Source organism: Cygnus olor, chromosome 20 (assembly GCF_009769625.2).
Source record: "Cygnus olor isolate bCygOlo1 chromosome 20, bCygOlo1.pri.v2, whole genome shotgun sequence".
In the NCBI taxonomy this organism is placed as follows: Eukaryota; Metazoa; Chordata; class Aves; order Anseriformes; family Anatidae; genus Cygnus; species Cygnus olor.
In genome coordinates, this window is record NC_049188.1 from 3,849,967 (window position 1) to 3,872,470 (window position 22,504).

The 22,504-nt window shown below is 44.0% G+C and overlaps 3 protein-coding genes across 5 annotated transcripts in view; 2 read left to right on the top strand and 1 right to left on the bottom strand.

Moving 5' to 3' along the window:
* The window catches only part of ANKFY1 (ankyrin repeat and FYVE domain containing 1), a 33,303-nt gene extending 29,092 nt beyond the window's left edge, over window positions 1–4,211 (top strand). Inside the window, exon 25 of the mRNA XM_040533099.1 lies at window positions 386–4,211. Within this exon, the coding sequence (XP_040389033.1) occupies window positions 386–518 (133 nt within the window). The 3' untranslated portion in view covers window positions 519–4,211. The remainder of the gene's footprint in view (window positions 1–385) is intronic.
* Window positions 4,212–5,773: 1,562 nt separating this feature from the next.
* LOC121058077 (neuferricin) lies at window positions 5,774–10,226 on the bottom strand. 2 transcript variants are annotated; one of them, XM_040533100.1, is made up of 4 exons: window positions 9,799–10,226; window positions 9,566–9,706; window positions 9,000–9,186; window positions 5,774–7,441 (listed from the first exon to the last, which is right to left on the bottom strand). In XM_040533100.1, the coding sequence occupies exons 1-4, from the start codon at window positions 10,022–10,024 to the stop codon at window positions 7,228–7,230; spliced, it is 768 nt and encodes a 255-aa protein (XP_040389034.1). In that variant the 5' UTR covers window positions 10,025–10,226; the 3' UTR covers window positions 5,774–7,227. The 2 variants fall into 2 exon arrangements, with proteins under 2 accessions (XP_040389034.1, XP_040389035.1); XM_040533101.1 differs by lacking the exon at window positions 9,566–9,706 and having other exon boundaries at window positions 9,799–10,090.
* Window positions 10,227–10,251: 25 nt separating this feature from the next.
* ZZEF1 (zinc finger ZZ-type and EF-hand domain containing 1) overlaps window positions 10,252–22,504 on the top strand; it is a 62,861-nt gene continuing 50,608 nt past the window's right edge. For both annotated transcript variants that reach the window (XM_040533097.1, XM_040533098.1), the window contains exons 1-8: window positions 10,252–10,725; window positions 15,073–15,217; window positions 16,339–16,533; window positions 17,440–17,611; window positions 18,268–18,467; window positions 19,549–19,759; window positions 21,186–21,302; window positions 22,281–22,459. In XM_040533097.1, the coding sequence (XP_040389031.1) occupies window positions 10,363–10,725; window positions 15,073–15,217; window positions 16,339–16,533; window positions 17,440–17,611; window positions 18,268–18,467; window positions 19,549–19,759; window positions 21,186–21,302; window positions 22,281–22,459 (1,582 nt within the window). In that variant the 5' untranslated portion in view covers window positions 10,252–10,362. The remainder of the gene's footprint in view (window positions 10,726–15,072; window positions 15,218–16,338; window positions 16,534–17,439; window positions 17,612–18,267; window positions 18,468–19,548; window positions 19,760–21,185; window positions 21,303–22,280; window positions 22,460–22,504) is intronic.

Here is a 22,504-nt window from a genome sequence, read left to right on the forward strand (position 1 = left end):
CTTCTGGTGCTTTAGAAAGCCTCCATCCTAATGTAGGTGTATAACCAGTAATCCAGTTGAAATATTCCACCCTGATTTAGTTAACTTGGGTCTGGCTTGTGCTCTGGCTTAGGTCATATCTTAAGCAGTTTGTGCACTTAAAATATTCTGGATTTGCTGGAAATTAGAAGTCAAGTCAAAGTTCCTGTAGTAGAATAGATGACTTCAATGCCTATTTTCATTAGTGGTGCTGACTTGCTCTGAAAGAGGTGACAAAAACCTATCATTTCACTTGCTACTCTACCTTTTTAATGATGCTGTCATTGATAAAGGATATCAAGCAATAAAACCCTGGTGTTTACTGCAAGGAGAGCTCACTTCTGTCCTACCCCTCTTCTTTCAACAGCCGACACTGTGGACGTCTGCTCTGCCATAAGTGCTCAACAAAGGAGATTCCTATCATAAAATTTGATCTGAACAAGCCAGTTCGAGTTTGCAACATCTGCTTTGATGTCCTGACTCTGGGAGGAGTTTCCTAGTATGCAGTGGAAGCAAAGGGATTCCTGGTCAGTTCTCCTGACAGCAGCTGTGCTTACAAGCCCTCTGGATAGGGAAGAGGAGGCCTATACATGTCTTCTGCAATAGACTCAACTAATTAAGGACCCTGTTATGATATATTCTGGTATAAATGACTTCGTATGACTGTAAATGTATTGGGCTGTGATAGACTTCACTAGGAATTCGAGTGGATTGTTGAAACCAAGTGACGAGAGAATTTAGACCCTCTTCTAGTTGCAGTGGGGTATGGAAGCTGAAATGTAAGACTGGTGTTTGAGTTGACATAAAACAGGTCTGTCCTTGACATGGTGCTTTGCACTGAGCAACTCTATTAAGTCCTGTTGCTTTCAGGCTGCTTAGTAGAGATGGCATTAAGTTTCAGGGTAACCAGGTATCTTTCTTTGCTTTGTCTTAAAGATTAATGTTCCCTTTCTCTAGAGAAGACTTCTTGTGAAGCTAGGCTGAGCTGTTACAACCACTGTTCATTTCAAGAAACTTCAAAAATGGGAGTTAGTTCTAAGCATAGCTCAAGAATTGTGGCCTTACAACAGAAAGCTTTACAACATCTGATGCAAAGCAGTCAGAATTGCAGATCCACATCTTGATACCTCCTCATTAGTGTTAGCATGTTCAAGAGAAGTGCAAGATTGTTTAACCAGTAAATACTCTTGCTCGTACCTGCTAGAGCTGTCAGATCCTACCTTGTTGCACTTTAATATCTACCTTGCTAGTCCTTCCAAGTCATAAAACTTGTGTAAATGACCTTAAATGTGCTGAAAGGCCTAAGCTTATGCTAAATGGAGAAACACTAAAACTGGTTAAGTAATCTAACTCGCAATACAGCAATAAATGCTGAAGTGCATTATGAATCCCGTGAGGGAGAGTAGCACTTTCCTTTGGTTTAAAGACCCTGGTTAACTGCTGCAGAAGAGCCAGTAAACCTACCAGTGTCGAATGTGCTGCACCTTTAAGCATTAAATTTGGGTTCAGTCTCAGCAGGGTTGCCAGCAAGTGGGAGCATATTTGGAGGTTTCCTATTAACATAAAGCCTCTGGCCTTGAAGGAAGAATTCTGGATTAAGCTGCAGTGTTTTAATCGAAGCTGGTCGTGTTCTCTTAAACATGCTGAATCTGAAACTCCTACACCACGTTTTCTAGGTAAACAGGAAATCACTTTGCTGATAAACAGGGTTGTGGTTTGGTGGGCAAAGGCTTGTCAGAAGAAAATGTGTGCTTAAGCAAAAGTACATGGCATGTTAAGGTTTTCTTTTCATCCCAAGAGATAAATCTAGTTTAGACTCAACTTGGCATTCCTCATCTCTGTTCCCTGAACTGGTATGTTTACTTATGGACTGGCATATGAGGTGTGCAGTATGGAAGAGATGATGACACATTGCTCTGTTTGGAATACTGACTTGTCAGTCTTAAGATTAAGATGAGATGATGATAAACCACACTGCTGCTTTTATAGGAGACTTGCCTGAGGGTTTTTCTCAAACTTGTACAAAAAATAATGGGAAAGGGTATAAACACTGTCATTTGCACAATGAATTTCACATCAACTCTCACTTGATCTGCACTTCGATCTTCGAATATGCAGATATTGTAACTGGAATCTCACTCTTGTAACGCTAGAAAAGACTAATGGATGATGCAATACAAATTTGCCTCACTATTTTATGTCTGCTGCTGGCATGTTCCAATAGAACGCCCTGGGTAATAGAACTGGTCTGTGTAACACAATTCCTAATATAGATGATGCATCTGTTATTTTATTGTCAACTGCATTTTAGGCTGAGATGAATGAGATGGTAAATAATGGTGTCTGAAGCATTAAACTGCAAGCTAAAGCTTGTTTTTTTTGAGTGGAATAGGTTGTGGAAAAGATTCTAGTCCATGTCCTTCCATGTTTCAAAATATCATTGAGTGCAAGTCTCTAGCAATGAAAGATAGTGATGGATAGAGTGTGTTAGGCTACAGAATTCTTGACTATAGCACATCCCATAACACATTAACTTCCTTCCTGGCTTGGAGCTGCGATGCTGTGAAGTAGTAAGTGACTGAAAGACTGAACATAGTGATAGAGGAGCGTTCTTCCAGGGCTGCAGCTGATGGACTTGAACTTAATTGGAAAGCTGCACAACGCGAAATTGCTGAAGCACTTAAATTTGACCTTTTCAGCGACTTCCCTGATGGAAGGTTCAAGGGAACAGTGGCTCTATTCCAACAGATTAAATAGCCTTTTAAATGTTTTTAAAAATGCAGATCTTGTGAAGATTCAGCTTAACTGAATGTGAGTTGAAGGCTGGCTGGTTGATCTTTTTAAAAGTAGAATGTGAAATAAGACTGCCTGAAACTTTGACAAGGATCTGGGAAACTGTACTTAATGCTCCATTTGTCCTTTCCAGCCAATATTCTACTAGCTTTATCTTTCTTACTGAAGTCTGCAAGGAAAGTTACGGTTATTGATAAGCTAATATACAGCCTGAAGCGTTCATTAATTTCAAAGCAACTAAATCCAGCAAATCTGATCATTTTTAAAGTGCCTTTGTGATAGTTTCCTTACAGCCAATTCTCAATAGCTTGCTTTCTGTCATAGTTAAAGGGGAAAAGCCTCACAACTTGAACCAAAATCCCACTTTAGTTTTCTTCTTCTAATTCTAACCAGCTAAAGAGACCGACCCTGCCAAACAACTGGTGGGGTCAGTCCTTTATGCACTCTGCCAAGTATTGGTCCGAAGCTCAGATCTCTGAGATTCTTTTTGGAGTTTTGCTGGCAATGCTCCACTGCAGAGTACAGATGTGAATGGAGGCACTTGGTAATTTAGTAGTGGTCAACACATTTCTAGCTCCATTAGCAAATGCACTTCCTTTTTGTAGCATACTGCAGTTGTGACCAAAAACCCCACCCCTCTTTTCCCCGCTGTCTTTAGGCGGTGTCTAATAACTTGAGACTTGAGTCTGCCAAGCGTTGAACAAAAGGGTATAAAGAAAACAAACTTTCTGTCCCTGGAAAGTGATGCTGTCAAACCAGGCTTAAGGCACTTCAACAGGGCTAGATGGAAAGTCTGTGGTAGTTCATAATGTAGCTTTTTGTTCCGAGTCTGGATTCCTTTTGATTGTAGTCATCCAGCACTTTTATACAAGCACAAAATGTGGTCTGGCTTAAATTTTAATTTGTGTATCTATCTGAGGAAGGTGTAATCACTGTTTCACACCACTAAGTGGAGTGAGAACATTAGTGTTAAAGGTACTAACAGAGCGTGGCGAGTTGCTTGCTAAAAGCTGACAGATGCCTTAATGACTTCCTGTGCTGGAGATCAATGGCTTGTACAACTTCTCACATAGTGCTTATAAATTAACACGTAACAACAAGGGAGGCCATGGCTGGATTTTTTTTCTTGTAGATCAAATGTTAGTAGGCAACTCCTTTTTTTTCCTTTAGCCAGCAGAGTTGAATACTGCAGCATACTCCGTTCAATCAAAGCATGTATGAGTGATTAAAAAGTAACCGAACCTTCTAATACCCTCTGTTGAATAGAAAAGGAAGTCTTAGAACAATGGCATTTTATCTGCAATGTTTGTCTGGAGTCATTGTAAAAATGTATTTTTCCAATATGCATTACTTTGTTGTGTAACGATTCTACTTGTAATAAAATGCATACTTAGATAATGCATCATGAGGTGGAAACCTTGCTAAGAAAGTATTTTCTCTTGTAGAGACAGCTGCCCCGCCCCAAGCTATGGTTACTGAGTCTGACAACCCCTGAGGAAAGCTAGAGATACAATACCCAGTCAGGCATGACAACTTATTCTCTGTTCTGAAGTTATTCTAGGTATTTATTTCCATGCTGTGGAACTGCTACAGTTTTCTTTTGGCTGACGAGGTCTGGTGTTCTCCTAGTTTATACCACGTAAGTCATCTTGAATGCCTTATAGAAGACATACCTATAATCCTTATAAAAGAATCCAAACTTCCTACAGGCCAGAGCTGTTCTGCTGACTGAGCTGCTCAGCCCAGATGCACTTAAATGGACACGCTGAGCCGAGCTGCCTCTAAGTAGCATTTGTTTGGGCATTCAGTCATGTACTGGCAGGCACCTTCTCTTTCTCAGAGCATGCAATTGCTGTCGCTTTGCTCCAGAAAAAGGAAAGTAGCAGTGGCAAGACCAACCAAAACATTCTGAGGTTGATGCATTAGTCTTATTAATAAAAAAACTTAAGTACAGCTAATAGAGGTGAGTTGTGAGCTTTATTAAGCATTGTCTCTGTTTACTTGACCCTGCGTAACTTTTTTCTCCCCATGGGAGAATTTAGCCAAGCTTTTGAATTAGAATAGTGAAAACAAGATAATCTTGGAGCACTTCAGGTCAGTAAGGGAGTCTCCTTCTTTGCTTTAATAGATGACTTATTCCTGGTGGAAGACAAACTTTTTCCTCTAGTGGTTCCAGCTAAACTGAGGAATAAACTGTGAATTAATTTTCAAGTTGGTTGACAAATAGGGTGGAAGTTAAAGCAACACCAACACAGTTTCTAAAAATCAGTCTTGCCTTCTTACTTATTTTTGTGTAACTGTTAAGATCAATTCCTTCCCCTCAGCAGTTCATGCTATTTACTGAAGAGTAAGAAGAGCAGTCTCAGCTACACAGGATGAAACTTGCTAAGAAGCTGCAGAGCTGGTACCTTTATTGGGAATCCAGCTTGTGAAAGTGATTTGCACTTAAAAACCTTCTGATTTTAATATTTAATAAATTTGGAATCTCTTTAAACTTATGGAGGTATTTTCAAAAGACACTTGTCACTTGCTTCAGTTGTAATCTGAATGAATTCTTGAGGGTGGTTTGAGGTCAGTTGTGTTGCTGACCTTTAAAAGCAAGTTCTTGCTAAGAGAGCACGTGTCCAAAACCAAATACCATGCTGACCTTTATAATGCTTCCACCGAGTTGAGACAAAGCAGCACTGCTCTGCAGCCCTTCCTACAGCTTTCACACAGTTTTAGTGCCTTCAGGATTGCTCAATGAAGTAGGTGAGTCCACTCCCACAGATGGCATAAGCCCAAGGCAGCACTTCAGTTGTGGAAGGATGACTGAGGACTTGAACAGTGCGATGGCTCCACTGCCCCCACGTAGATGTACAACTACCAGTGACAACCAGTAAGAGCTTGCACATCATCCTGAAAGAGCCACAGAGGACTTACCTGAAAGATGGCGATGGAAAAGAAACACAACAGAACCAGGTTTAAAAAAAACAAAACATTTATTACAATGAAGTATGTACATGTTTAGATTGCTGTATGGTTCTCATCCATGACAGCTGTAGCCTCATTAAACACAACAGGTGAAAAGTGCTCTAACACGTTCCTGCTGTCACTGCAATGATTATTCTTGCTTTTAAGGAATGTTGCTCAGCCTCCCATAATCCCACTACTTCATTAACGAATTACTTCAATTTGTGAGATTTTTTCTTAGGGGTAGTGGCAGCTCAAAACAGAATGAGTTTATAAATGCCTCCCAGCTGTTTATAAATAGGTGTTGAGTTGCCTTGAGGAAAAAGAGCTGAATACAGCGCAGCACAGATTTTTGTGGGTTTGTAGGTAACCTGAGCGCCTCTCCCGCAGCTACACCACCAACCCATTCTACCAGTAACCAGCCCCTGCCTCCCCCAGCCGGCATTAACAGCACCAAGGCCCCTCATCCTCAGCCCTGCACAAAATTGTGATGATTTGACTTGCTCTTCTGGGAGTAACAGATTAACAAATTCTGCCAGCTCTGATAAAATATGTACAGCCTTTAAAGGAGCTGGGTCTCGTGAGGATACATCAAGGTTATAGCCTGATGGACACGTAAATTAGATTATAATCCAGGATGGAAACAGGAGGCAAATTACAGCAGGAGGGTCATGTTGCTACATAGCTTTTATTATCGCCTAGTTCGAGCTACCAATTCTTGAAGTTTAAAAGCAGTGAATGAGAGGATCAGGGTGGTGAGGTTAATTTAAAGCAGCAATCCTCATAGGTGGCTTCAATATCTTCTTTGCTCCCTATCTAATACAAACACTGAATGAGGAAATGCTGCTCTGACCTTTGCCTCCTGTATTCCAAGGATCTGATAAGCAGAGCTTGTGTGTAACAACCACACAAGCTCCTAGATGCTACGTACCTTAGTTGTAGGGGAAAGTGAGGCTTTTCCCTCCTACCTGTAAATTCTTTGGAGCAAAGCAAGTGACTGGGAAAGAGCATTAACACTACAATGCAGTGAGCACATTTCAAGTGACAGTGGGTGGTTGTGCATAAACCTGTGCTGCTGCTGCAGCAGTTCCTGTGCTTGCTGCCTTACTGTCCTGAAGCACAACACGTTACCCTCCCTGTCATGCACACAAGCAGCTATTTTCTGACTGTACAAGAAATCCATTTTTAAGTATAGTTCAGGTTGTGCATCTTATGGTTTGTCACCAGATATAAAAATGCTGTAAGCAAAAACACTTAAGAAAAATTGCTGATGTTTTTAGCCAGTGTGACTTGGCTAAAGTGTTTCTTCCTTCTCTCACCTCCATCTCCACATTAAGAAAAGTGACAACACAAATTGCCGCCACTCCCTTTGCACAGACAGATGGAAAGGAACGGAGCTGAAGTGCTCACCCCAAGTACAACATTTCACTGGAGGACTCCACGGCCCTCAGATCCAGTACTCAGTCACACATTCAGGACACACTGCTCGGCCAGTGGATGGCAGCCATCATATTCCTCCAGGTGAGGGTTATCCAGATCACCTCTGTCACTGTGCTCCGTTGAGTCCGGCTGTCCCCAAGGGGGCCCAGTAGTTCTCACGCACACACACTGAGTCCCCTTCGAACCAGGTCTGTACAGCTTCCGGGGGACTCCAATCCAGTCTCTGTTCACTCCCCCACTAGAAACAGAAAATTAAAATCGATTACAATTCAAACACCCAATTCAAAACCATGAAAATGTTTCCAGTAAATAGAGAATCATCTAGGTTAAGAAAGAAAAAAAAAAAAGACCATCTGGGAGAGGCAAACTAACAATATGTACTCTGGGGTAGACTTTGCCCCCAACATCTCACTGCCTTCTGATACCCATTTATTGGCTGCACTTCAGAAACCTGTGGCTTGAACCTGTTTTCATCAGTGCTGCTGCACTCACCCTTCTGGGAGCAACTAACTTCTGCTTCCTTTGTTTCTATTACTGGAAAAGGAATATAGCTCTACTTAGCACAGGGTGCCTAATGGAAAAATGCCTTTTTTGGGGCAGCTAATTGCTCACAGATGACCACATGCCTTCTTCTGTGAACGCTGATTTTGAGAACTAGGGCAAAAGCAAAGAAACCCTCAACTACTTCTCCAAGTATTTCATAGTGTCTCTTTGCAGGCTAAATCCTGCCTGTTCCCCTAACTCCAGGCTTAAGAAAAGATGCAGTAAACTCTTACACAGGAGACCACCACACAACACCCAGTTCAGAGACTGCAACCAAGCTCATTCAAGTGTAGGAGCAGATTCCCAAGGTACACAGCGCTAATGTGTACTTGTGTACTTCAAGTGAAGCCCAAGCATCCTGCAATACAGTCCGCAATGTGATTTCAGCTAAGAACAAAACAGTCCCTAAACTGAGAGAGGTACACAACTAAATAGGTCTAGTAGGAAATGACTGTTCAAAGTCATTTTAACGTAGCTTTAAGAGAAAGCTGTTGTGGCAATAGCCTGAGAGACGGGCTTCAAAACAGTCTGAAAAACATGAGTTGATCCTTGGATTCCTGATAGGTGAGAAAGCCTGCCTGAATGCTGCCAGCAGTCCCAGTGGGATTTCTGGCTTGCTTCCCTGAGAACAGGTTGATCACGTGCACGTGTGGCAACTGCTGAAACATGATTTTGTTTCCAGTGCAACAAGAGTTTGTCTCAGAAACAAATTTCCTGGAAGTGCCAACTATCAGGAGGAAATTTTATTTTCCTTTTGCCCACTTACCAGGTCAGTGAGCAGACCTCCTCTCTGCTACCTCCCACTTGAAAACACTGACCAGCCAAGCCTGCACCTGTGTGCTCATCCAGCCTGCATGGAGGCTTTCAGCTCCTGCTGAACCAGCAGAGGAAACCTCTGTTCACACAGCAGCAGTGGTTAAACCTGGCACAGCGGAGAACAGCACCACTGCTCCTTGCAGGTTGGCTCTGCCTCTGCCAGAAAGCACAGCCGCAGGAATGCGGACAGGCGAAGGGACCAGGGCTGCCATATCCCAGCCATGCCAGCCCTCAGCACGTTAGGATCAACCTATGCTCTTCTGTGGGGAGGTCACTAGAGCTCACCCAAGACTACAGAGTCTGGTGGCTGAAGGAGCCAGAACGTCTTCCCATGCCACTCCTGCTATGACAGAACTCGGGGTGTCCAAGCAAAGGGGCAGAAGTGCTCTGCTCTGCTCCAAAGACTCCGAGCACAGTGGCAGGAAAGCCAAATTTACCTCTGTCTGGAGCACCAGAATCGGCTGCCCTTGGCAGAGCTCCACTCCGAGTTGCAGGGTGGAAACTGCTCCTTCCTGCGGTCGCTTTCTGCTTTCAGCCTCAGACCTTCTTCCATCGCTGCCTCAGCCTGCCGCAGGGCTTCTGTCGGTGCCCCGTTTTCGTCATAGAATCTGCCCACCAGCTTCCCTTGGAGAGAGGGGGATCGATTAAGACCGTAATATGGAAACAAGGAAAAGCAAGGAAAATAACCGGTTTATATTTCTGTTAATTAAAGAAAAAAGAGAACTACACCAGAGGATCTTCCCAGCGGCCCCATTTTACAGCAGGCCTGGGCTTACACCCCTCCCATTTTTTGGCCTCGCAGCGATGTACCCACACTAACAAACCCCTGCAGGACGAGCTCAGGACCCCTCACAGACCCCAAAGGGCACTTCCAGACAAAACCCCCTCCCCTCCTCCCAGCCCCTGCCCCTCGCTGCCACCACAGCTCCCATCCCCTCAGCGCTCTCCCCGTTCCCCCCTCACACCGCCCGGCGGGGCACAGCCCCGGGAGCCCCGTCCCTACCCACGAAGGCGTAGCGGGCGCTGTAGAAGTCCATCCAGCCGCGGAGGGCGGCCAGCTCCGCCGGGGTCAGCGCCGAGACGTCGTCCACCAGGCCCGCGGGGCTGAAGTCGCCGGTGGCGAGCGCCCTGCTCGCGTCCCTCCCTGCGGGCGGCCAGGGCCGGACGGTCAACCCCGCGCCCCCTCACACACTCACGCGCCCCCCCTCCCCCCACCCCGCAGCCGGCCCCACGCACCTGCCAAGCCCTCGTACGCCCCGCCGGGGCCGTAGTGCTTGCGGCCGCTCCCCACGTCGAAGACCCGGCCCAGCAGGGCGAGGTAGAGGCCGGGCTCGCCCTCAGCGCCTCGGTGCCGCCGCAGCTCGGCCGCGCTCAGCAGGCGGCCGCGGGGCTCGAACCCGCGACCCAGCAGCCAGGCGGCGCCCAGGCACAGCGCGGCCGCTACCGCCGCGCCCCTCCACATGGCCGCTCTTTGCGACGCTTTCCGCGCCGCACGGCGGTGTGGCGCCGCGCCGCTCTCCCTCCCCGGAGGGTGTCGCGCGGAAGAGCGGCGCGGCCGGGCGGAGGGGGGGGTTTGCGACACCGCGCCGCGCTTGGCGGCAGTGTGGCGGGGCCGCCGCCGGCCGGGCGCTGACAGGTGCGGCCGGGCCGGGAAGTTGCTGACTAAGGCGGGCCGGGCCGGGCCGGGCCGGGCAGGGCAGGGCGGCGGGGCGAGGAGGAGGAGGGCGAGAAGCGGCAAGCGGCGGCAGGAGGACAAGGAGAAGGGGCAGGGACAGCCGGGCCGCGCCGCCGGGAGGGCTCATGGGGACGGCGGGCAGCCGCAGCAGCGAGGAGGAGGAGGAGGGAGCCGAGGAAGGCATGGAGGGGGCGGCCGCCGCGCCTCAGCCCGGTTCCCCCTTCCCGGCCGCCGCCGCCCCCGGCCCGGCGCCGCCGCTGCCGCCGGCCGAGGTGCTGCTGGAGCAGGGCCGGCTGCGGGAGGCCACGGCCCGGCTGCGGGAGGCGGCGCTGCCCGAGCCGCTGGTGTCGCGGCACCACAGCACGCTGGTGCGCTGGCTGGAGGAGCGCCTGAGCCGCGGCGACGAGGCCGTCAGCCTGGAGCAGTTCTGCGAGGTGCTCGAGAGCGTGTCCCGCCTGGCTGCGGGCTCCCGGGGCGAGAGCGAGGAGGTGAGGGGGCTGGGGGGGGGGGGTAAAGGGGTGCTGATGGGGGCTACGGGGAGCTGAGAGGGCCTGGGGGGGCTGAGAGGGGCTGGGGGGGCTGATAGGGCAGAGGGGGTGCTGTTAGAGGCTTTGGGGGGCCTCCTAGGGGCTAAGGGGGGCCTCCTAGGGGCTAAGGGGGGCTTCATAGAGTCTAGGGGGAGCTTCACAGAGTCTAGGGGGGGCTCAGGGGCTGGGGGGGCTCATAGGGGCTAGGGATGCTGAGGGGCCAGAGGGGGGTGCTGTTAGAGGATTTGGGGGCCTCATAGGGGCTAACGGGGACTCAGAGGGAGGTTCAGACTGGAAATGAGGAGACATTTCTTCTCAGAAAGAGCAGTCAGGTGTTGGGATGGGTTGCCCGGGGAGGTGGAGTCACTGTCCCTGGGGGTGTTCAAGGAATGGGTAGATGTGGTACTTAGGGACGCGGCTTACCCCTGGGGGTGTTTAAGGGAAGGTTGGATGTGGTGCTTAGGGACATGGTTCAGTGGGTGATAGTGGTGGTAGCGGAATGGTTGGACCAGAGGATCTTGGAGGCCTTTTCCAACCTTAATGATTCTAGGATTCTCTAGGGGCTGGGGGGTGCTGACAGGGGCTAGGGGGGAATGAAGGGGCCGGGGCACCCCAGTCAGCCCCACCCAGGATCCACAGCAGGCCTGGGGCAAAGAGCTGTGCTTACCGAGGCTGGAGGCACCACGCTGCTGTCGGGCCAGCTGTCAGCCTGCTGAGGTCCCTTCCACTCTTTCCCATTCCCAGTGACTGTGCTCAGCAGCCACTCCTCAGTTGGAGCCCGTTTACATCGGCGGTGTGCCTGAGGATGCCCCCAGCGCAGGTGGCACAGCTGGGAGAGCCCGGGGAGTGATCCCTCAGAGGGACCTCGTAACGGGAAGGTCCAAGTTTGCTAGACGTAATTTTATCGCTGCTTTTCAAAATCAGCAGTGAAATTGCCAACTGTCCCATCGGTGTCCTGTCACTTGCTGGAAAGTTAGAGTGTTGGAGAACTTGGAAGCAAGTAGCATACCAGTTCCCTCGGCAGGCAGAAGGCCTTAAGATAAGGTTTTAGTGTTAGAAGAGAGCAGTGTCCTTTCACCTGTGGGAAGGGGTATGGGGAACTTAACATTTAGAGCATTTAGTTGTGCAGCTTTAATCTCTAGCTAACGTAAGCCCAGCTGGACTGCCCTGTTGGGAATTTCACACTCAGTTAAGGAAGCGGTCGTGTCTGGATTTCTTACTGCATGGAGTTCCTGAGCCTCACCAGTGACTTCCTTCTGTCTTTGTCGTGCTCCTGAGTAGCAGAGCAGCGTGGTAAACTGACTATTAAATTGCACGTGCACTCCTTGAAGTCAGTGCTGACATGGAAACAAGACTGCTGGAAACTGGGAAGGGATTAACGTTGTGGTACGAGTCGGTACATTTGTACCAGACTGTTTTACGTAGCATGCTAAAACGCTGCCTCTGAGTTTCCAGTTCCTTTTCAAGAAGCGATAAACAACAATTCTTCATTTGTCACAACAGCAAAAGCATGAAATTAGTACATCGGGGTTCTTTCTGTTACTACAAGCAGCTGAGCTTTGTAGGCTGCAGAAATACTTAGAGTCCAGGGTTTTTCCACGCTCTTGGGAGTGGGAGAAGACTAGCTGCAGGATTTATGATGGCACAGACTTGTGGCCACATCTCGTCTAACCTGCAACGTGGAGATGTTGGGAGCTGTGTGGGAAACCCTGGTGTCATTACTTCTGCAACTGGCACTAGCCCATGGGCTGGAGCAGTTTAGATTTCTGGGATGTGTTTTACGGGGATGAGACATTAGTATGTGGCTCTCTGACGTGTACATGGACTACATTTTGATCTCCCATTAAGCTTTTCTGCTCTCAGCGTGGGGCCTGTGAACACATGTTGAATGCTTTATGGGCAACATGTACGTCTGTTTAAATACACAGTCTATTTGCTAGATAAACCGAACCTCGGAATCCTTTTTCATCCATTAGTGCTTCAGCAGCTGTCATGTAACATACCCGACTTTTGCTTGAGACATGAATGCTTCGGTTCTGCTGAGAGCGAAGGATGGAACACAGAATTTTCCTAAGTTACACTTGCGATGTTCTGTCGTGCTGCCCTGCGATGAGCGGTGATTTATCCCTGTGCTGCGTTTCTGAGAATGTCTGCGTTGTCATATTGCCTCTCTCCATGGGCACGGTTGAACTCGGTAGGAAGCGTGCAGACTTAATGCCTTTATTAAGAAGCAAAATTAATCTGGACTTTAATAAAGCTGTTCCTGCCTTTGTACCACGTCCCACACATGGACACAGGAGCTCCGAGTGCTGGCTTGCGTACGGGTGTTTTGTTGGCTGCCCGTGTATAGCGTTCTTGCACAGAGCAGCTTGGCTGAGCAGTGGGAATTGCGCGTGCTTGTGTCAAATACAGAGTTTAAGTTATCCCAAACGATCAAAAATAGTTTTAGGCTTTAGGGTCAGTGAGATTATAGATCTGCTGAGATCATAGGAAGAGTTTGCAAAGCAAGTTGCAGACCAGTGCGTTCATGTGCGAAGACAGGCATGCACATGGCAATCTCTCCGCAGGTGAAATAGCCAGATATCGCCTTAAAGTAGCGCTCAGCAGCTCCAGCTCGTCTTGTTTGCAGTTTGTTTTGACCAGCAGCATCACAAAACTCGCTCACCTGTTCACTTCATGCCGTAGTCATTACGGTTTGACTTCAAGTAAGAGGAGCAGAAGTGAGGCAGTGGCAAGAGCCTTGGTACGAAACTGCACCCTGATTTGCTTGGGCAACAGTTATATTAAACTTAATCCCTCTGTGCTGTAGACCTCAAACAAAGGTCTGTGTTTTGCTCTCTACCTGATGCCAGCTCCGGCCCTCTCTGCCAGCGAGATGTTTTGGGAAGGGCTGGGTGTTAGCACAGGCTGGGCTTTGACAGGAGCCTACCAACGTGCCGGGCTTTGCTAGGCTCCGCGCACCCACGCACTGCTGGAGCTGTGGGCACTCCGATACGGTACTGAGCCCTCTTACCTCCGGAGGACTTTGCTCTCATTAAGGTGCTGTAATTATGTCACGGTTAATTGGCAGGTTATTTTGATCTAATCGCTTCAGATTATTTCTCTCCAGGATAGTGTTTTAATGGTACGTCAGGCCTGATAGTCAGCCAGCAAAAAGGAGGTTCAAGCAGAAGCTTCTGCCGAAAGAGCAGCCGTGGCTTCGCCCTGTCCGACACCCGGCAAGCTGCTTCCCTCTCAGAGGCCACCCTGACCTGGCTGTGTAGCTGAACGTCAAAAACCAAGTGCAGAGCTGGGAGACTCGAGTCTCTTTTGTTTTTTAAATCTCTTTTATAAGCCCATTCCCAGTTTGTATGAAAAAAGGTGGTTCTGGAAATTTCGCTTCTCTTCTTTGGGTATACTCAGATAACTTTTTTTGAGCATTGAACAGAAGGTCATTTCAAAATTACTTGTGAAAATATAGCTAGTTTATTTATACATATAATATATACTGATATATATATCTCAGTGTGTCACTGGTTTACGAGTTCTCTGAAGTAGCTAGTTTAAACCATTTACGTTTATGAACTCAGTTCTCTTTTAGAGGCTTAAGCTGGATAAAAATGTCGTGTAATTTTGTTACCACAAAGACGTGAAATAAACAGTTGTGTAAATTACTTTTTATAGATGCTCAACACACCTTTTTATATTATAAATTTATATTCAGGTCAAAATTAATAAATCTGGCAGCGGTTCCCTTCAATAAGAAAAGAAATCTTATAGACTTCTAACTTGTTCCGTTGTTTCAGTGCAGGAGGACAGCATATGGAAGGAAATGCACTTTAAAAATCTGGTTCTAGGGATACTTTCTTTATTTAAATACAGATTTAAAACCTGAAAGAATTTGAATGGGCGCAGCGTGAGGTAGGTGTAGCACTAATGAGTAACGGATTGTAATGCTTCTAGAAGAAACTTGCCATGTAATGGAGGAGATTTTTAACGTTCTTTTGTGAGCTCCTTCTCAGTCACAGATGCTGGGTGGACGGATAGTGCTGATTCACTGGTATAGAAGACGTGCTGTCTCCACCTAAGTATAACTACAGTTGACTTTTATAGGAAGGCAGTGTAAATGCCTTAAAACTTGCTAAAGACTGCAGATTTTCAACCAGGCTGTTTGCCATTGTCTTTAACTCAATACTGCAGAAAACTGATTATTTTGATTTCATTTAATGGTGTTTTAATGTTTACTGCTAAGGCTTATATGCAATACCTTGAATTTCTGCTTGAAGTACTCATGCTGAAATAAATTTTCCTTTTTTTGTTCCTCTTCAGGCTTTTGCACAATTTGATGCTGAAGGAGATGGCACCGTGGATGTGGAGAATATGCTGGAGGCTCTCAAGAATTCTAGTGGAGCTAATCTTCAAGGGGAGCTGAGCCATGTCATCAGGCAGCTGCAAGCTTGTTCCCTTGTTCCAGGTGAGAACAGAGTGGCACAAAAATGTTTTCCCAAGTCCTGCCTCTATATAAGGAATGCTGCTTCAATAAACTGCTTTAATAGTGTTTCTTGTCCTAATCTTGTCAAACCTCTAGTCCGAGCTGTTCTTGCTTCCCTAGCATCAGACAAGTGAAGTTGTAAATTAAAAATGTCCTATAAATACATCCAGCTGACTTACTTTCATAAATAACTGTTATTTTTTTCTCTGTGTGACTGAGGAGCTTCTTCTCCTTGTTTAGTTTATCTCACAGACAGAAAACAGTTTCTTGCAAAATTCTGGGGAGTACTTAACTGATGCAGTAATAGTCTTGTACTTGCTAGCTGGAAGAATAAATCTTCCACCGAGTCTGTTTCAGGTGATGAGTCATGTACTTTATCATTATATTGTTATGTAGCTTTTGGAATCCTGCTAAAACATATTTCACGTTTGATATCATATATTCTGGGAAGTGTCAGTTTCCAGAATTTGAATTCTGGGATAAGTATCAGTTACTGTCTTTCCTTCCAAGCTTTTAATGCTAAGTGGCTAAAGGGGATTTGCCTTAGAGGATCAGACAAGAAGTGTTAGAACTGCCTGATAGAGAAGTCAGCAGAGAGTACTTATGGGGTATTATTTGATACACCTAAATATGCTGTGATTCAGAATACCACCAGTAAGAACCTGAAATTTCTTATGTAGGTGGTAGAAAACATTAGGCACCTCTTTGGGAATAATCCATAGTGCCAAAGGGAGATGCCTAGTGTAGCTCAAGGTGAGTGATGTGAATACATCACCTCTACAGCCAAGCAGCATGTTTCACCTAAATATTCAAGGTAAGGGTTTAGAACTTTTGCGACAGAAAAGTAAGTATAAAACTAAGATTTTTGGTGATTGTTTTGAACCCTTTCAGACATTTCAATTAACCGGCAAGTTATTTACAGTCCTGCTGTAGAGGTTGTAAACTTGAGCTACTGCATATGGTGGAATATGGTTCCATTATTGGCTCTCATGCTTCATTTGAATTTACAGGGTAGTAAGAGGTAAAGGGTAAAAATAATGACCTGGTTGCTGAAAGGTCAAGCCAGATGTTGCAACAAAAATGGAAATAATATCTCTTTCTAGGTTTTATTGATATATTTTCTGAATCAAAAGAGCGCCTCGGTCTTCATGCTTCAATGATATTGAGATTCTTGCACCGGAATCGAATTTCTAGTACTGCCATCCCATACCCGGTGTTGGAGTACTTCAACAACATCTGTACTATGCGGTCTTCTGTGTTGAAGGATTCTTTAGATCGACTTCTCCTAAAAGAGAGAGGTATGTAACGTTTTCTCTTTTTTTCCAGAATGGTAGCATAACCATAGCTTGAAGAAGAGATTGCAGATACATTCTTTACCGTTAAATCTTTAATAGGCACGACTTTCTATTTTTATGAAGTTGATCTGATTTTTATTTATTTAAACTGTGGATGCTCATAAGTTGATTGCCTAACGGCCTAGCATTCCAAGTAACACACTTGGGTGTTTCTCCTCTTTCTCCTGACCTGTTTCAGAATGGCAATTACTAATTTGTGTTATTCTTTATCTAGTCAAATATCTCTACTAGTTGCGGGAAACAGATATTCCATGTGAACGTGAACATTTTCTGAAGCTGACTGTTCAGTGTTAAAATAACTTACTGTTCTGGGGTGGCAGTAGTGAAAATTTTGTTATATTTCAGATGAGACTGTCTTGGTGGTTTCCCTAGAGGAAGAGATCGTTTTCTTCCTCTTGAAGCTTGATTTCATGATATTTTCAGATCTCTGCGCTTTTCTTGAAACAGATCAAGTTATTTGGGGAAACAGTCTGCTTTGTCCTTTCCCTAGAATAGCTGGATTAAGGTTTTCTCCATCATAAGTTACTTTTTCCTCATCTTTTTGGATTTTGGCATAAAAATAATAAAGTGCTGATGAAATCAGGAAGGAAATGAGGAGATAAAGGCTATTGAACTAGAGGTAAAGTCAGTATTTTCATACTGCAAGTGGTAAAGTAGGACTGTTGTGATTTCATCTGAAGTAAAACTTTTCTGTCTTTCTTTTTCTGTCAGAAACTCTTCCCCAGGAGCTCTGTTCTATACCACCAAGTCAATTCATATGAGATTATAATAAAAGTATAATGATTCTTGAAAACAAGGAAAAGAAGAATGTTAGGAGTGCTTTTTTAATTTTTTTTAAATTTTTTTCAGAATACCCCAGTGACTTGAATGGCAATCAGGAGCTGGACAAACTGAAGTCTGTCACAAAGTGCTATACTCACATAGAAACCTCATCCAATTCTGCTGATATTGACAAGATGACAAACGGAGAAACAACGTCCTTCTGGCAGTCAGATGGGAGTGCTCGCTCGCACTGGATACGGTGAGTGTCACAGCAATGTCCAGCCGAGTTTTGTAGGTCTCACAGCGAGTGTGATGTAACTGGAAAAAATCTGAGAATTACTGAGTGACAGATGAATCTATCTGAAAACATGTCGTGGATTTCTGCATAAAGTTTAAAGGCCTAATGAAGCCTTTAAAGGCCGTGCATCTTCCATGCTGATGCACATGGTTGTTTAGCTAAACTTTCCAACCCATATTACTGTGTTTAGTGCTTGAATGGAAGTGCTTTGACACCAGCTAGACAGTTACTGCTCCTTCAAACAGAAATGTTTAGTGGTTGTTTGGTAGTAGATCTAGGAACTTGGTGGTCAGGGGCAGTTTGTTTGTTTTAGACCAAAAAAATAATTTTTGTCCATTATTAACACTACACTTTTATTCCTGAGGAATGAATTCTCAGTTGAAAAGCTGAACAACAGAAAGTTATACGGTCTGTCTATCAGAGGTGATGGTCTTTTAAGCCAACTACAAGTTTTCTAACACGTATACCATGGTACAGGGTTCGTAATGCCTATGAAGCATTAGATAACTTCCAGTGGATTTATTTATGTTTGCAAATGTGGAAACTGTGTGAGGCTCAGCTAAAAATGAAGCGCTTGATTTATCTTTTTCAAAAAATGTTTTTTCTTTGCTTTGCAGTTTAAAGATGAAACCAGATGTTGTTTTGAGACATCTGTCCATTGCAGTGGCAGCTAATGACCAGAGCTACATGCCACAGCAAGTTACAGTGGCAGTGGGAAGGAATGCCAGCAGTCTCCAGGAGGTCCGAGATGTTCACATTCCAAGCAATATCACTGGCTACGTAACACTGTTGGAAAACGCTAACATTAGTCAGATGTGTGAGTCAATAAAGATACCATTGGTGTATTGTTTCATTGCTTTTTTGAAGGTGAAAGTTTGGCTAGGTTACAGAATGATGTGTTGAAATGTCGATCATTCGAGCAGAAACTCTTGGCCTTCCCCTTGAGTCAGAGAAATTGTTTTAACTGTAGCTTAATTTCTAGCCTGTAAGAGAGTCTTCTGAGCCTTTATCGTGTTGTCTGTAACTCAGGTGAAGGGTTGAAGAGCTAAAATGATTAAAACACGTTTTCAGCCTCTCACTTTGAAAGCATCGTGCAGTGTTAAAATATCTTTGATTGAAGAGTGAAAGCATGTTAGATAATAGTATCTAGCAAAAAAATGTATCTGGGAGGCTATTTTTTGTAGCAAAAGTCTGAAGAGTTGGTTAGGCGGTTCTTGTAAAACAGTTTATATGCTAAGAGTTTCTAAGTAGTGTTATTTTTAAGTCTGGTAGATCTGTGATGGCTATATTGTAATTAATCAGAGGAAAGCTGCTCCTTCCTAAGATGTTTCTGAAGCTTTAGAAACTTTGTCCCTTCAGCTCAAATAGATACTTTTCCCAAAGGCAGACTTTGAGGGGCACAGAAGCAGGCAACAAGGATGTTTTTCGTCACAAGTAACTAAGAGAATGTTATCTTTGCAAAATGGTCAAAAAATTATGTGAACATTTTAATGTAATTTAATCATTTGCATTTAGGCTTTACTCTTTCCTTACCTTTCCCATCCCCTCCTGACCCAAGACACTTCCTATGTATGTAGGTAAAAAGGTATGATTAGTAGTGGTGAAATAATCTGCAATAATTTTCCACTTTGAGGTTCTTTTACTACTTTTTTCCTAATCTGTAGCAGTATAATATATAATGGATCACATAAGCAATTTCAAAGGCTGAATTTTCCAAATCATAGCGTGCATGGTTAAGAAGCATGCAAGTGCTAGTTGCCCATATGTGGGAGTACTCTTGTATGTCTGCTGCTATTTTTCTCTGAGATTTTGCAGTATTTGTGGTTTTAAATATCTGGATTCTTCTATATCTAATGCAACAGAAGCAATGGAAAAAAATCTGCTTTCTGTTTTGACAGATGTACAGATAAACATCAAGCGTTGCCTTAGTGATGGATGCGACACTAGAATCCATGGACTCAGGGCGATTGGTTATCAAAGAGTTAAGAAGGTGGGCGTCTCAGTCTGTGATGCTTCGGCTATCTGGTACTGGTCTCTGCTGACCTCTCTGGTAACAGCTTCCATGGAAACAAATCCAGCATTTGTTCACACTATCTTACAAAATACTCAGTAAGTACCAAACTTCATAGTCGGATTTTTTTTCACTACTTCCAGCTTTTGTAAACTAATCTACCTTGTGTAACTGGTTTCCACTCCCTCTATTAAGGTATTTAAATGTCTTTTTAGCTACCACATTGTTTAAATTTTTATATTTTACCTTCACATACCAGAACAAGTATAATTCTCATATCTATTTTAACCAATCTAGTTGTTAAGCCATGATTGAATGGCTTTGACTCCTTATGTTTTCAAGAAGCCTAGAATTAAATAGCTTTCTTCGTAATTTCTTCGTAAATTTCATTGATTATAAATATTGAACAACTTCCACTTACGAATGGAGCTTAATTTAGCTTATTTTTCACCATTTTTTGCTTGTGTAATGCCTTGTCATTCATTACATGGGAATACGGTGGTGTGTATGCAATATCTCTGCAGATGCTTGCTTGTGGTGATTGGCTGTTTTCTCTGTAACGTTTCCTTGTTTGACTGCCAAACAGTTCAGCCTGATGACTTGAAGGATTGGAATCCTAATAACATCGCTACACACCCACGTTGACTTTTATAGAGCTTAGTTAGCGTGATACCACTGCCTTTAAGAACACCACTGTCATTACCTAATGAATACTGTAGGCTGAAGTCCATTACTGCTATCTTTAATTTCTGTCATCTATTCAAACTCTTTAGCGTTTAGGTGACTTCATATGTGTTCATGTCTGCTCGAGGAATGTTCATAGCTACTTTACTATAGTTCATAGTTCCTACATAGTTTAGCTTTATTGAAACTGAGGGCCTTCAGTTTTGCTACAGTGTAGGTATTTGTTAGCTCAGAATTCTTCTTATGTTTCTAATAAGGCCTAAAAACAGTTTTAAAAGAGAAATCTTGACAAAAATATAAACACTCAGGAATTACAAATTCAGTGTTTGGAGTTATGAAGTCCCAAACCAAACTTTGTTGTTGGATAGAATGTCTTTGATGTAACCAATTAGAATTCCTATTTCCTATTTCCAGGGGTTATTACATTACCTTAGGAAATCAAACAAAAAATCATGTTGAGATTGGTCTGAAAGAATTTAAAATCAATTTTCCCCTTGTTAATGGGCTCTTGCTCAATTCTGGAACTATTTAAAATAAGGTAGTGTTTAGACATTAAGTTATTTCTAATTCTGTCATAGATTTAATTCAAAACACCTTGATTTATTTCTCATTAAATGTGAGATTGAGACTGAGATTCAAGACTACCTAACAATCACTGAAGTTTCCCTACCTACAACACAATATTGTTTTTAACTTTTGAGAAGATTATCTGTGTAAATAGATTTTCTTCATTCAGCAGCTATTTGTAGAGACCTACTTGTAAAAAGTGTAAAGATTTAAATGTGTAATTATAGAAGTCTATTTTCTTTGATTGAAGTTACATTCCATCCTTTTTTCCAGGAAAGCACTGCAACACATGCCACCTCTGTCACTAACGCCAGGCTCTACAGATTTTTCAAGCTTCTTATCTCCAAATGTTTTGCAAGAAGTAGACAGCTTCCTTATAAGAATAACAAGGTGAGATTGTGTTAATGTATTTTGATACAGTGGAAAAGGCTTTAGAAGAATTTGTATAGCAAATGTATCTTGTTTGTTACTTACCTGCTCTTTATTTTACAATCTTGAAAACTTTAAAGGCCTTAAGAAACAGGTACCTTAGGTTTTCTGTGTGAACGTTAGTTGTCTTCATTTAAAAGCAGTGTCTGCTCCGCTGTATTTGGTTTGAAATGTTGTGTGCTAATGTAATTTAATATTAAGATGGTGTCCAGTGGCTTAAATGGGGCTAGAGGAGCTTTGATCAAGGAAAAGAAATTTCAACTCCCAGTAATTTCAAAGGTCAAAGACTAGTTTTGATTGCGTGGTGCTGTATTGTGATGGAGCACCGAAGGCAACGGTTAGCAGGCCCAGCTGGGACTACTGATAATATGAAAAAGAAAACTGAGCTGGGATAGCTGTGGTTTTTTGTTGTTGTTGTTGTTTTTTGTTTTTTTTTTTAAGAAAAAAAATAGTCCTCAGAGCCTGGCTGCTAATACTAAAGGGAATGAACATTTTGCAAGTGTTACTGTGTCACCGCTGTTTCAAGAAACCACTCTTTCACAGAGTGTTGCAAAGCACAGTCCAAGAACCTAGTGTCCATTGGTGCAGGCAGTTTAGGCTGTGTTTGCTAGTCATGATGTTGTCTGGGAAATGTTGGAGCATCCAGATGGCCAAATTCAGGTCATAGGTTCCCTGCTGGGAACTGGATCTGCACAGAACAGGATGTTTTATTCCTCTGCAGAACTCTCTCTAAAATACCCGATATTTATTATAGCAACTGCAACAAGCCACGCAGCTACTAGGTTTGATAATTTGGTGGTTTAAAGACTTCACCAATTAGGTTACCACAGAAGAAACAGATATCCCATATTAAAATTGTACTTAATGCACTTGTCCTGAGTTTTCTTTTCATATTGTTTTTTTTTGTTCCCCTGCCCCTCTTTTCTTTCCTCTCCCCAGTTGTTGTACTACTCCAGAGGTTGAACTTACACTCTTGGCCTTTGCCTTAGCCAGGGGGAGTGTTGCTAAAGTGATAAGTTCCCTTTGTACAATCACTGATCATCTGGACACTCCATACAAGGCTTCATCGCTTATCGCTTCTATGGCAACGGTTAGACAGAACCTGCTGTATAAATACGGTAAACGAATAATTGTTGTTTTTTTTTCTGTATGTATGTAAGACA